The 14,864-nt window shown below is 44.5% G+C and overlaps 2 protein-coding genes across 3 annotated transcripts; one reads left to right on the forward strand and one right to left on the reverse strand.

The window, feature by feature from the left end:
• Positions 1 to 127: 127 nt before the first annotated feature.
• LOC134087860 (succinate dehydrogenase [ubiquinone] iron-sulfur subunit, mitochondrial-like) lies at positions 128 to 3,891 on the reverse strand. The gene is made up of 8 exons (XM_062541659.1): positions 3,745 to 3,891; positions 2,851 to 2,984; positions 2,630 to 2,715; positions 2,378 to 2,514; positions 2,159 to 2,272; positions 1,855 to 1,956; positions 1,502 to 1,624; positions 128 to 1,377 (listed from the first exon to the last, which is right to left on the reverse strand). Exons 1-8 carry the CDS (start codon positions 3,808 to 3,810, stop codon positions 1,297 to 1,299), a joined length of 843 nt encoding a protein of 280 aa, XP_062397643.1. The 5' UTR covers positions 3,811 to 3,891; the 3' UTR covers positions 128 to 1,296.
• A 1,026-nt stretch (positions 3,892 to 4,917) lies between these two features.
• Positions 4,918 to 14,588, forward strand: LOC134087862 (ATPase family AAA domain-containing protein 3-A-like). 2 transcript variants are annotated; one of them, XM_062541663.1, is made up of 18 exons: positions 4,918 to 5,205; positions 5,852 to 5,928; positions 6,240 to 6,341; positions 6,443 to 6,502; positions 7,019 to 7,088; positions 7,483 to 7,648; positions 8,791 to 8,860; positions 8,977 to 9,132; positions 9,278 to 9,334; positions 9,503 to 9,628; positions 9,865 to 9,989; positions 10,443 to 10,494; positions 10,611 to 10,681; positions 10,788 to 10,955; positions 11,402 to 11,510; positions 11,647 to 12,933; positions 13,336 to 13,507; positions 13,818 to 14,588. In XM_062541663.1, the coding sequence occupies exons 1-18, from the start codon at positions 5,019 to 5,021 to the stop codon at positions 13,835 to 13,837; spliced, it is 3,075 nt and encodes a 1,024-aa protein (XP_062397647.1). In that variant the 5' UTR covers positions 4,918 to 5,018; the 3' UTR covers positions 13,838 to 14,588. The 2 variants fall into 2 exon arrangements, with proteins under 2 accessions (XP_062397647.1, XP_062397646.1); XM_062541662.1 differs by having other exon boundaries at positions 13,336 to 14,588.
• Positions 14,589 to 14,864: the final 276 nt, after the last annotated feature.

Genomic DNA, 14,864 nt, shown 5'->3' on the forward strand with positions numbered 1-14,864 from the left:
TAAAAAAAAATCACACCTTTTTGAGACTAAAATACAGGCTACTCCCATGCCGAAGTGTTATGAGTCAACCTATGATAGCCAAGGTTCATTTTCTTTCTAAGTAAATACCCAAAGACATTTAGGAGAGAAACATGTTTATTGCGTTTAGCCTTATGTATCAGCAAAAGCAAATAAATATTTAATATAGGCTACCCAATGTAAGTAAGATGTCAACAAACCTCTGCATACATTCAAGTAGGCCTACAACCAAAACAAGTTGTGTAGGCTATATTATATGTACTCAGTCTTATTGATCAAGGTGAATTAATTTCCAGGAATGTTATGAAAACAGCCATGACTGTTTACTTTGGGGTGAGACACACACACACACACACACACACACACACACACACACACACACACACACACACACACACACACACACACACACACACACACACACACACACACACACACACACACACACACACACACACACACACACACACACGCACACATATTATCCACACAAATCCATACATATCCAACAATATTTACATTCAAGGGAGCCTTTCATCCTCTTCAGAACATCAGACAATTAGGTACCTTTAAAATTCAAATGATAAATACACAGTGACATTCCACACTGTACAAAGTATATAACATAATACAGTATCCACTGGATAAACAAGCACCAACCTATTACATGGATGCACTGAGAAATGCATTCATTGTAATAAAAAATACAGTATATACATTCCCAATGGGAGCCTCTCTGTGGCATAAGCACTCATGTTCCTTTTTCAAAATCTATGCTCTTGGTAGCTTCCTCTTCCTCCTGCCATATGCTGTCTGACTTGCACACACCATTTGAAACTTATACCCTACATACAAGCCCCATTTTCCTGTGAATAATCCCTGATACTTCTAAGTCACTATAACTAAATCAGTAGCGGAGTGTGGTCATAGGAAGAATCGGGACAATTTCCAGTCGACCGGTAATGTTTTGAGGCCGGGCAGACTGTTGTGATCTTAAAAAGGGCATGGCATTGCTGTTTGTTTAAGTTCTTTGCTACGCAAGTTGGCTCATACTCCCATCAACACCTCCAGAGGGGGGCGCTGGAGTCTGAAATCTCCTGGAAATATGTCCCATTCCGCCGCTGTACTATTTTGACAGCAGGCATTCCTCAAAGAAAATTGTGCAAACTGTGAGTTCCAATAATCACTGTCATTTTGCTTGTATTTACATGCAATAAGTTATCTTTTGTTCATTAAAACACCATTTTCCACTGAATTCCAGAGATATCATATGGCGAATTATGAGGCAGACAGTCCTTTCTCCTTGTATGTCGCCATCATTTTCTTGATTTCTGCAATAGCCTTCCCTGGGTTGAGTCCCTGTGAGTGGAGTTAAAGGAGTGGAGTTAAACATCTAATCAGAGGAATAAATCCACACAGAAGAGTTTTATTCCACATCTGTTACTTTATCTCTGAACAGTTGAGAAGCGGTCTGTGGTGTTACCTTAGGGCATGTCTTTGTGCAGTTCATGATGGTGTGGCAGCGATACAGGGAGAATGGGTCCTGCAGCTTAGAGAGGCGCTCTTCTGTGAAGTCATCACGAGAGTCGATCATCCACCGGTAGGCCTAGAACAGGAGTAAAACACCTGTTAAAAGACACCTGGACTATTCTACCATAAAAGAGCATGCAAAATGTAGCTAGTAGCTAGGATCAGTGTTCTTCTAATGAGTGACTTCTGTGTATTCTACTCAGCATCCCAGCAAACAGCAGATCAGGCCGGATTGAAAATAGCTGGGTTATGGTGGCATATTTGTTTTCTGAGGCGGGGGGGGGGGGGGGGGGAGGGCATATTTACCTGCATGAGCACCGCTGGTCCAAGATATTTATCCCCATTCCACCAGTAGCTTGGGCAGCTCGTGCTGCAGCAGGCACAGAGGATACACTCATACAAGCCATCCTAGTGGACAAAACAAACAGAAAGTGGACAGGGACAAATTAATATGGAGCATTCATCTTTTTCCTTGTGCCATATTTACTTAATAGCAGGATAGTGGACATAATGATCAGTTCCAGAGATAAACTTCTTGTGGTGCATCAGTGTAATAGCCGTTACTGTGGGCTGGTTGACCCTTTTTCATCTTTCCCAATTTAATAGTTACCAATTTCTGACGGTCCTCAATAGTTTGGTGGTACTGCTTTCCCTCTTGGGTTTCATCCTTCTTCTTAAGATAAGGCTCAATGGATTTGTACTGGGCATAAAAGTTGCTCATGTCCTGAAAAAAAATATATAGACCAGTAAATATTGAACAACAACAACAACAAATGACTTCTGACGAACTTAGTGTCATTAATGTTTTTAAAATGTCAGGTATACTCACAGGTACTAGGTCTTTGACGACATACATATGTGGAAGAGGATAAATCTTGGTCACTTTGCTGGTGTTTGCGTCTATCTTGTTAAGGCACGCTAATGTGTTGCCTCCATTTATGTTCATCGCACAAGAGCCACAGATGCCTGTATAAATATCAAGAAAACAATAAACATCAAAATGACAGAATTGAACAGAATTTAGAGTATCATCTGATAACGGCACAGTTGTCTTACTGTGTGGCATCGACCTGTCTCTCACCTTCTCTGCAAGAGCGTCTGAAAGTCAGAGTGGGGTCCATATCGTTCTTGATTTTGATTAGAGCATCCAGTACCATAGGGCCACACCTGTTAACAACAATTTAGTGAGTATAAAGAGGCAATCCAAGACGCAACAGCAATAAATGGCCTAAAATTATGGCATGAAATATATTACAGGCAGCACACTGCAATTGCAGTCTAGTAACTACAAACCTCACTTACGCATTAAGGTCAATTTCATATGTCTGCATCCGTGGTTTGTCTCCTGGCATGTCAGGATCCCACCTGTAGATTTGGAACTTCTTTATCCTCGGTTGTGGGGCTGGGGCCGCAGCTGTCTGTGCATAGCGCACCATCTAGAGGAGGAGAAAAGATATTGATATTCTTCTACTTAAATCTTTATTTCAAGACAAAAGGAAAATAACACAAGGTAGGCTGTGGCTTTCTTTTTAAGGTTTATGTAAGATGTTATGGAATTAAGAAGTGCAATGACTTCTTGAGGACAAGTAGACACATTAACTGTGTGGAGTGAGCTCCCTCTAGTGGCGAAAAATCTACACGACAAGTTACATATCTGAGTTACATCACATCACTTCGCCTTTGTTACTCAACTCACCTTACCAGGGTGGTCGTTTCGTAAACAATAAAATTAACAGTCTGGAATGTTTGAAGACGAATATTGTGTTTTCTTATACGTATATCTAAGACTAGCAGCAGCATATTGCATTTATATAACTCATAAGATAACAGATGTGTAACCATGACAAAACTTTCCAGCTTTGTTCTTCTAATATTAACCAATCGAATCTATCAATATGTAGCCTATATAAACCTATTGCTAATTCTTGTAATCCTTAATCTAAATCAGAGTGTAAAAATCCAACAGTTATACAAAAACAGTTACAGTGGTAGGCCTACGTAGGCTACTATGCTGCTTCTTGTTCGACTTATTCAAATGTGTTTCACCGCACACCTAGCTATCACAAACAATGTTTCATTCTTCAATGGCAAAATATGACAAATGACATTGGTGGTTCAACATTACAGATAGCTGATGAGTCGCACATTAGTCTGAGGAAAAGCCAAGCTGTCTGGTTTATTTGCCAGTATACATACCATCATCCCCCCACAGCCGCGTATTGCCAAGGCGCTCCGACCAAGTTGAGTACATGCAACCGACATCTTCAAATTGTTACAATGCAACGTTACTGTTATTCCTTAGTCTGGATCCACAAGGATATCACTCTAGTTGGGATGTTAGGATGTATAACTGTACGGAAGCCCTCCATCTCCCCTTTATAGATCAAATACGTCACGGCCATTCACCAATCAGCGACCGGCAAACAGACACCACCATACTAGCAATGACATGGGACCTCACTCTTTACATCAGAGAAGTTATCAAACTAGTTACATCACTGATGAGGATCACTGACGTACAGAATGGTGTAGGCCTACATCCTCGAAAGAATCTTTGGATTGTCTTTGGACTATCTCCTTCTATTGTCACATAACGAACTGTGGGGGTTAACCTATAGAGAGATTCTACTTTTAGAGCCAGGGGACCCAAGAGGACATGGGTCAACATGCAATTTGACACTGACAAACAGAACTGACAGCATGTTCCGATTTTGTTGACTAACTAACCACCATTCCATGTAATGATGATCGACTTGGCACAGTTTTGCAGTTGAGAGACATATAGAAGCCTATGCGCTATATGCTTTAGGTATGCTGTCTGCTTTTTCCATTATTCTGACGTGTAGGTTAACTGTACAACTGTGTAACTGTACCTGTATCTGTTATACAATTACTATAATAAAATCTCATAAATCTCTGATAAAAGCAGGTTTATTTTAATCTATAAGCTAGGGTGAGTGCCCTGTAATAGTATACAATAATAATAATAATAATAACAATAATAATAATGTTATTTTGTCTTTAACCAAGATGTAATAAACAGTGGCATACTGTTCTAACATCGGTCTATCTATTAATCTGTCTGTCACCATGCCATAAAAACGGCATGCAGTCAAAACATATGGTCATGGAAAACATATAGATGTCATAATGCATTTACATTGCAAAATGGCATCAATTAGGCTACAAGAAGACACAGGGGCACCGCCATGCCCTTCTAACGAGTTTCCGTATTCCATAGGTCACTTACACAAACAGTATAGTTTGCGCTCTGTGCAGCCCTGACGCTCTCGAACCAGCCTTCTTGTTCCCATGGCATGCGCCAGATAGTGCATGCGCCCACCGACCTCTTTTTGCGCTTGCGCCGAATCCAATTCTGGAGCACGCGTGTAGACAACAGTGCTCGCTTGGTTGGGTTGTAGGCTGCACAGACCCGAACCCCCGACAACACAAGACTCGAAGGTGCCACCATGTCTTGGCTCTTTGGATGGGGCAGAGGCTCCAAAACACCTACGCCAGAAGAGGACACACCATCTGCACCTGAAGGGGGGTCGGGGGGCAGCGGTGGAGGCGACAAGCCCAAGGACAAGTGGAGTAACTTCGACCCTACTGGACTGGAGAGGGCTGCAAAAGCTGCCAGAGACCTCGATAGATCCCGTAAGAAAAATAAGTCTGACTTTCACGACTAAAATTACATTCTAAGATAGGAATAGTTTGGATTGCATGATGTGAATGAGATGGCCTTGTTTGTTGGTAGCCAGTTTATATGTTTTTGAGCTTTGTGGCGTGTTACTTTGGCTATATGTGACATATAAAACAAGATTAAGTCTACAAAAGATAACCTATGCATTGTAGCAAAACATAGGTAAGTTTGATGTAAAGTAACTAGGGTCTCGCGGATTGGTTGACTGCACAAGATGCAGAGGGGTTCAAGTGGGCGTGTCTGTTTGACTCGAGAGAACAAACTGTTCTGCACATGCTGAATGGAGTAGGATAGCTTCTCTTGTTCAATCAGCCACATTCCACCCGCTAGTGTGTGGCCTATGTACGGTATGTCTATGCATGGGTAGGAACATGCATGTGTCACAAGCCGTCAGGGTCATATATATAGCCCACGTGTGGTCTGCATGCTACTCTGCTTTCTAGTATGGTAGCCTGACACTTTCCTTCAAAAAAGAGCTCTTTAATGTGCTCTGGAATTCTAATATATCATAAACCCAATCTCTGTGTGTGCTGACAATGTGTAAATTAACAATGTAATAAAAATGTGGTTATTAATCTCTTATTGTTCAATATTCCTAAGGTCATGCTAAAGAAGCACTGGGATTGGCACGTATGCAAGAACAAACAGTACAATTGGATCATCAAACTAAGTTGAAGGTGGGCATATCATAGTCCAATTGTCCCATTTCCCCACATTTGTTCACTTGGAAGACATTCAGAACATGAAAGTGATTTTAATCTTCAGTAACTGTTAGTCCCAAGTCCATTCTGATAATGCCAATCCAGACATTGACTTTTCACTTTCCTGTTAATTTTTCACTTTTTGCCAACATCTTAGTGTTCCAACAGGATGATGTTCCATTATGGAATGCCCTGTAGCACCCCTTCACTATTGTCACTGTTGTGAATGCTGTTAAAAAAAACGGAAACGAGACGAAAACATTTTGACGGGAGCTTTTCTCCTCCAGGAATATGAAGCAGCAGTAGAGCAACTGAAAGCTGACCAAATCCGTGTCCAGGGAGAGGAGAGGAGAAAGACCCTGGGGGAGGAGACCAAGCAAAACCAAGCTGTGAGCAAATTGATTCGTCCGTCTTTTATAGCTATATGATCATCCCCTAATGTTGTCAATCTTGACACTGTTGCGCATCGTATTGTCTCCGTTTCCTCCAGAGAGCACAGTATCAAGATAAGTTGGCAAGACAGAGATATGATGACCAGCTACGGCAACAGGTGACATTTGCTTTACTATTAACCAAGAACATCGTTTTGAAATAGATCCTTATTATGTGTGATGGTGTTGGGAAAGTGTGTCTAGAGGGCAGTAGCTCAAAGAATTCACAAACAGGTCGGTTTATGCACAGAAAGCTCATGTTTCCACTGAATCGTCAGCTATGTTGTAGCGGCATCTTCAGTTTGGCTGATGACCAACACAGAGGGACGTGTTCAGCCGTTGTCCATGTGTGTTGGTCATGGGCTTATTTTTGCAATGATTTAAAGGTGTCCAAATTGCTGGTCCAGAATCAGACGGTAACACTTTCCTCTCTGATGTTGTCGAATTTGTTTTGTTTGTTTTTGACGAGGACCTTACTATTTGGAAGGGCTGCGCCCCCTTTTTTTGTAGTTGACAGGCTTTCTGCAGGCTATCTGCATCTCCTTCACTGAAACCTTCAAGGAGAAATTCATTTTGCGTATGAAAATGCAGTGATTTGTTTGACTCATTTGATTTTTTCTCCTTTTGTATCACAGCAACTCCTCAATGATGAGACTCTTCGCAAACAGGAGGAGTCAGTCCAAAAGCAGGAATCAATGCGAAGAGGTATAGAAAGCTCAGCACATCAGCACAACAACAAAATTACAAGTGGAGGACACCCTTTGATCAATGCAATTTTACTGTTTTAGTTGAACTAATCTAAATTAATCAGATAGTTTCAGCCACATTATTTGAAGAGGACTACTTTGTAATGCAGCTTGAGACAGCTGTTTGAAAGCCATGGCCAGCTGATTAACTTGGTGCAATCAGTAATGCTGTGCCCTTCAACCATTCTGATATGATTGCCAACCATGAATCTGTTGGAACTGAGCAGGCCAGCAAATTCAATTCCCTAATCCCTCTCGCTTTCTCTTTCTCTTCCTCTGTCTCTCTCTCTTTCTTTCTTTCTTTCTCTCTCTCTCTCTCTCTCTCTCTTTCTCTCTCTCTCTCTCTCTCACAGCCACTGTTGAGCATGAGATGGAACTCCGGCACAAGAATGAGATGTTGCGCGTGGAGGCAGAGGCCCAGGCGCGCGCCAAAGTGGAGCGGGAGAACGCCGACATCATCCGTGAGCAGATCCGCTTGAAGGCAGCCGAGCACAGGCAGACCGTGCTGGAGTCCATCAAGTGAGTGGAACCCACTGTCCAGCCTGAAGTCTGTGACCAGTGTTCGAATTACCTCGTCGTTTCCGGGGGGGCCCACCAAATATTATTGACAAATATTTGTCAAACAAATTTGGGTGCAATATGAGTCTTGAATTGGATACCATCCAGGAGTTTGCTAGGATCTCAAAACCTGATTATGAACGTGCCTTGCCATAGAGAAACATGATAATGAACATAGGATATTATGCCACACAAAAACATGGAGTAAGTGGAGCTAAATTAAGTTATTATTTTGCTGTCACTTCGTCTGTTTTATGACCTAGAAGGTTGTATTTGGTATCTGTGGATAGCTCTGTGTCTTCCCTTTCATCTGGTATGCGTGCCATATATTTCTGATCGGGTTCAGGAGTAAATCAATTGTTTCTCACTTCGTCTGTTTTTGTAACACAAAAGGATCAATGTATTTGGTATGCGATCTGTGCGATGCCGGGTTCGAGAGTGATTCAAGTGAGAGTCATGGATGCACGGGTGAACCATACTTTGATTTAACTTCATGATTTTTGTTTAATTTTCATATTTGATCGTACAGACAAGTGTCTAGTCTTGTTGGAAAGCCCTGCTTCTGCTCTTTCGTGCAATAAAGGTCTCATCTCGCTGCAACTAATAATCACTGAGCAATGTAACAGAGAAGAATGGGTTTGTTTTTGTCGCACTTTGCGTAAACGATTTCGGGCTTTGTCATTGATGTCATTAAGCGCAGAGAATCCTCTCTCGCATTCTGCCACAGTAGGTAAAAACGTGTTGCCTGCGATGACGAGTTTCTTCAGGCAGTACCCTTCCCTTGGCCCTTGCATTTTAAAGTCCCGATACTCCTCGACAGCCTGCCTGGTTGGCCCCCTCAGACAGTGATTTCGAGCGGAATTAGTAGTGCCCTGGCCAGAACTAAGAGGGCGGGGCACTACTGGGCCCTATGGTAATTCAAACACTGTCTGTGACTGACCAGAATGATTTCCCCTGATATCTCACCCTACAGTATGTTTAGCAGGCTGTTATTCTACTTAATGGTCCTTATCTGAAATGCCTGAATTTTGCATCCAGTTATTTGCTGAATAGAATATTTCCCCCTTTTAACGTTTTTATTTATTATTATTTATTTTCGGTAGAACTGCAGGTGCTGTGTTTGGAGAAGGCTTTCAAGCATTTGTGACCGACTGGGATAAAGTCACGGTTACTGTAAGAGCTAAGTCATATTATGCATTGAAGTTATTACAGAATCATACTGATATTTCCCCACTTAACACATCAGAGGCACCAAAACCCTTTTTTGCCATTCCCTCATTGTCCTGTAGGTGGCAGGATTGTCCCTGCTGGCAGTGGGCATTTACTCCGCTCGCAACGCCACAGGGGTGGGTGCCCGCTACATCGAAGCGCGCCTGGGAAAGCCCTCGCTGGTCCGCGAGACCTCCAGGATTAGTGCCGGCGAGGCAATAAAGCATCCCGTCAAGGTAATCCCCTAAGCGGGGCCAGCGCGCCTCAGCAGGGGCCTCCCTCTAAGCAAGGCCCGGCTACGTAAATCACACATTGACTTTATTTACAAAAATGCTCGAAAGGCCACGGCTGACACCCTGAGCCTCTCTGCTGTCTTCACAGACAACCAAGCGCATGTTCAGCAAGGCCCAGGATGCCCTGGAGGGAGTTGTGCTGAGTGTGAGTATTCACAGCCAAGGCCAGAAAATGGCAGCATCACCACATTTTATACCGATATAAACCGTTTTATTTTTAATCCAGCAAGGGAAGACCAGAATCAGAGGTTATTCCTAATACCTATGACCTACTCCCCCCCCCCCCCCCCCCCCCCCCCCTCTCCCCTTGCAGCCTGGCCTGGAGGAGCGTGTTCGTGACATTGCCATTGCTACACACAACACCCGCAAGAATCGCGGCCTCTACAGAAATATTCTCATGTATGGACCTCCTGGCACTGGCAAAACCCTCTTTGCAAAGGTATTTTCTTGTAAAGCTCACTGGAATTTAATGGTTTTAAATAGCCCTGTATAGAAATATATATATTTTTGGGTATTTTTAGAAAACCTAACATTAGCATACGTATAGAAAAACAAGAGTAAAAAATATCCAAGAAGTGGCTGTGTGTAGTGTGTCGTATCATGTGCTTGAGTGACTACAGTAGTTGTCCACTCTGTTAAATGACTCATTGCGCTCTCTTTGCTGTTGGCTCTCAGAAACTGGCTCTGCACTCTGGGATGGATTACGCCATCATGACTGGCGGAGACGTTGCACCCATGGGCAGAGAGGGCGTCACTGCCATGCACAAAGTCTTTGACTGGGCAAGCACAAGCAAGCGCGGGTAAGCCCCCCCCCCCCCCCCAAGCCCAAGTGCACTAACTCACAGCTCCCTAGAGCAGATGGCACAGAGGGACCCTTTAGTGGAACACCACACACTAATTAATAATCTCTGTAGATGTTTTAATGCTCCATTTAATGTGATGTGGCCTTAAGATTTATGACATTGACACTATGCAGAAACCACTGTCTTCGCTTGTTATGTGTGTGAAGCTGCAACTGCGACACCTTATTTTACTCATTGGTCCGATATCTTACCTATAATGGCAGTAGGAAGTCGTATGGTCTTTATAACATGCCACTGAACCTGGAAGATGTGTGCATGGGACTTGGACTTCATTTTCTGTATCTTGTGCAAATGTTGTTACGTATGCAAAGCTTAGTGAACTGTGGTTAAAGCAGCACACAATCTGTGTGAGGCATTGCTCTTTATTTTACTCCCTTCCCCCTTTTTCAGCCTCCTGCTCTTTGTGGATGAAGCGGACGCCTTCCTGCGCAAGCGATCGACCGTGAGTCAGCCGAGAGCGTGGCCAATCAAGTGCACAGGGGCCGTGTGTTGCTCTCATTATTAACACATGCGTGAAGTTTCACTGGTCAGGCTCATGTTGGGTGCCTTGTGTTACAGGAAAAGATAAGCGAGGACCTACGAGCTACCCTCAACGCATTCCTCTACCGCACCGGAGAGCAGAGCAACAAGTGGGTGTCCTGACCTTCTTCGACCTTGAAGAGAGCCCCAAGGAACATACAGTATAATCCTCCCCAGGTTTCAGTGTTAACATACTCATCCACTCTCCTCCTTCAGATTTATGTTGGTGCTGGCCAGTAACCAGCCTGAACAGTTTGACTGGGCCATAAACGACCGTATTGATGAGATTGTCAACTTTGCCCTTCCTGGACTATCAGAGAGGGAGAGGCTGGTGCGGCTCTACTTTGACAGATATGTGCTGGGCCCAGCCTCCACAGGCAGACAGTAAGTGATTAGATTTACTGATTTAGATTACTGATTAGATTTAGCCAACATAGCGGCACACCAACATTTAACACAGTCCAGTGTAAATCTCTGCACTAACATTCCTCATGTATTTCTCAAAATTGCATGCTAGGAAATTGGCATGAGAGTCGGTTTACACAAACTGCTAATTCTGTGTTTATCAACAAATAATTTATCCACTGTAGTTTGACACGTGAATATCTATAGGACAGGGTAAAAGATTGTTTAATAATGGAACCTTATGTAAAAAAGACTTTAAATCCCCACGTCAAAGTGATTGCATTTTTGCCTTCAATTATATTCTTGAGGCTGATGGCCAATATGATCAAATAAAGTGTGTCAGTTGAAATTTAAGTTCACATCCATACAAAGTCAAACAAAAAGTCAATTAAGTAATAAATCTCTCTCCTCTGTTCACTCTTAAGGAGAATGAAGCTGGCGCAGTTTGACTATAGCCAGAAGTGTACGGATATTGCTAAATTGACGGATGGTATGTCAGGCCGTGAAATATCGAAACTTGGTGTGGCCTGGCAGGTAAGTTGGTGTTTGTGTGTGTGTCTGTCTTTGACTAGACTGTCAGATTTAGGAGTTCAAAATGCTTTTACCGGGAAGACTTATCTGACACATGCACTTGAGAAGTAATGAGAATTCTCCTTGCATTTCCTGCCAGGCTGCTGCATACTCATCGGAGACTGGAGTCCTGACAGAAGCCATGATTGATGTTCGGGTCACTGATGCAGTCCAGCAGCACATGCAGAAGATGGACTGGCTGCATACTGGAGGGGCTGCAGAGAGCGTTGGCAAGGTGGGCATCATTTTGCCAAAAGAGGCTGAAGCAGATAGCCCCGGTCAGATAGGATTCACTGCAGAGGAGGTTCTTCCACCTGCCCAGGACTCCACTCCAGTTATTCAGCAAATTCTTCCAGTGGTGGAGGCAGTCATGGCTGAAGTGAAGGCGGCTGAGGCTGAGGCAGCTCCAGTCGTAGAAGCAGCAGCTCCTGCTGCCAAAGAGGTGGAGGCCCCCGTTGGAAGTGCCGTGGCTGAACCACTGGTGCAGGAGGCTGAGGCTGCTGCTGTCAAGGAGCAAGAGGCTGCTGCAGCCATTCCCATTGTCCAGGAGGTAGACATCACTGCAGAAGTCAAGGAAGTGGAGACTGCTCCTGAGGTTGCCAAGGAGGCAGAAGCTCCAGTGACTGAGGTCGCCAAGGAGGCAGAAGCTCCAGTGGCTGAGGTCGCCAAGGAGGCAGAAGCTCCAGTGGCTGAGGTCGCCAAGGAGGCAGAAGCTACCGTGGCTGAGGTCGCCAAGGAGGCAGAAGCTCCAGTGGCTGAGGTCGCCAAGGAGGCAGAAGCTCCAGTGGCTGAGGTCGCCAAGGAGGCAGAAGTTCCAGTGGCTGAAGTCGCCAAGGAGACAGAAGCTCCAGTGGCTGACGTCGCCAAGGAGGCAGAAGCCACCGTGGCTGAGGTCGCCAAGGAGGCAGAAGCGCCAGTGGCTGAGGTCGCCAAGGAGGCAGAAGCTCCAGTGGCTGAGGTCGCCAAGGAGGCAGAAGCTCCAGTGGCTGAGGTCGCCAAGGAGGCAGAAGCTACCATGGCTGAGGTCGCCAAGGAGGCAGAAGGTCCAGTGGCTGAGGTCGCCAAGGAGGCAGAAGCTACCGTGGCTGAGGTCGCCAAGGAGGCAGAAGCTCCAGTGGCTGAGGTCGCCAAGGAGGCAGAAGCTACCGTGGCTGAGGTCGCCAAGGAGGCAGAAGCTCCAGTGGCTGAAGTCGCCAAGGAGGCAGAAGCTCCAGTGGCTGAGGTCGCCAAGGAGGCAGAAGTTCCAGTGGCTGAGGTCGCCAAGGAGGCAGAAGCTACAGTGGCTGAGGTCACCAAGGAGGCAGAAGCTACAGTGGCTGACGTCGCCAAGGAGGCAGAAGCTCCAGTGGCTGAGGTCGCCAAGGAGGCAGAAGCTCCAGTGGCTGAGGTCGCCAAGGAGGCAGAAGCCACCGTGGCTGAAGTTGCCAAGGAGGCAGAAGCTCCAGTGGCTGAGGTCGGCAAGGAGGCAGAAGCGCCAGCGGCTGAGGTCGCCAAAGAGGCAGAAGCTCCAGTAGCTGAGGTTGCCAAGGAGGCAGAAGCGCCAGCGGCTGAGGTCGCCAAAGAGGCAGAAGCTCCAGTGGCTGAGGCTGCCAAGGAGGCAGAAGCTAGTTCTACCGTGGCTGAGGTCACAAAGGAAGCAGAAGCTCCAGTGGCTGAAGTTGCCAAGGAGACAGAAGCTCCAGTGACTGAAGTTGCCAAGGAGGCAGAAGCTCCAGTGGCTGAGGTCGCCAAGGAGGCAGAAGCTCCAGTGACTGAAGTTGCCAAGGAGGCAGAAGCTCCAGTGGCTGAGGTTACAAAGGAGGCAGAAGCTCCAGTGGCTGAGGTCACAAAGGAGGCCTCAGCTGCTACAAGTTCCACAGACGCTGCCCCTGCTCAGGAAGCCCAGGGTACACCAACCCCAGCTTCCTCGGCTGCTGAGACTGAACCAGAAGACAAAAACAAGCCCAAACCAAAGGATAAAGGCAAGAGCTCATGCACCATATCATAATTATTTAGCGACTTACATTTCTGAAATTGAGCAATGCAGTAAAAATGATTTTGAGAAGAACAGTTATTTTTTAACACAAATAACTTGGGGAATGTGAAGTGGTACTGATTTAATGGCGATAAATGGTTTAATCATTTCCTCTCTGTTATGGGGGATGATGAGTATACAAAATGGGTTTTGGGGTCCATGTGAATATTGTTTTTTTAGTCAGCAAATTGAAAGGGAGAGGTCTGTTTTGCTTGGTTAATACAGCAACGTAAACTTTACCTGTGTTCCTTACGCAGGTAATGCAACACTGAATTAAATGGCCCCTCTCACTGTTGTTGACTGGGAAGATATACAAAATATCTCATGGATCAAAGCCTACAGCATATAATAGAAAATGTATGCAAACGTATACAGTACAGCCTGATTTTATTCCAAGTTTCTTTTTCTGTATTGAATACAAATGAGCCACTTCATCTTAGACCAGTAGACATGAAACCAGCGTGCCTTCCGAAGTTCAGTGAATGTGACCTACCACCGAATAGTGATGTGAACATGCTTGGTAGATTGACCAGCACCTGAAACTCTTACTCTGTTGGAAAGGCAGTTTGCCATATTGCCAGCTACCAGTGTAGAGAAGGTATCCAGAAGTTTTGTTTTCTTATGCTGTTGAGAGAGGATTATGATTTCCACTGTCAGCGTTACTCTTACTTGGTAACTGATAAGTAATGTGGTTAAACCTAATACACAGACATGCATTACATTTAATGAAACCCGTACTTTGAAATGTATGTTTCATTGTTACAGCAGATTTTGTCTTCCGTTCTTTCATAATGTGAAAACTGATTTTACAGTTCAACTTTCAATTCCATTTTTCACAAGGGGTCACCAGTGTGTCCTATTTATGGTTGGATGTGTTTATTGTCAGATGTCAGTGTTTTTCAGAAAATAATTTGTGCCTTTCTTTGATTGTTTTTTTTTTCTGGTGTAAAATGAATTGTCTAAATAGGTTTGATATGATGTAATTATTGTCTATTTTGAAAATAAATGTCAGAAGTTGGATTCTGGTACACATTTGCATCTCTTTACAACCACCACCAACCACCTCCAGCTCTCCTTTGCTTCAGTTCTGCTGTAGTGCATCAGAAATAACCTGTCCCAACAACAGGTGTCACTGTTGTGCTTCAATGGCACTTTTAATAAAACAGACATTTTATCTTCACAACAGCAATGTCTGGACATTGAGAGGAAGGGGAAATCAGGTCAGGGTTCTCTCTGCTGGCAGGCTGGTTGCTCTTGTTGAATATGGAGTTATTAAATAGCAAACCAGGAAGGGCTATTGGACA

Source organism: Sardina pilchardus, chromosome 7 (assembly GCF_963854185.1).
Source record: "Sardina pilchardus chromosome 7, fSarPil1.1, whole genome shotgun sequence".
Classification (NCBI taxonomy): Eukaryota; Metazoa; Chordata; class Actinopteri; order Clupeiformes; family Clupeidae; genus Sardina; species Sardina pilchardus.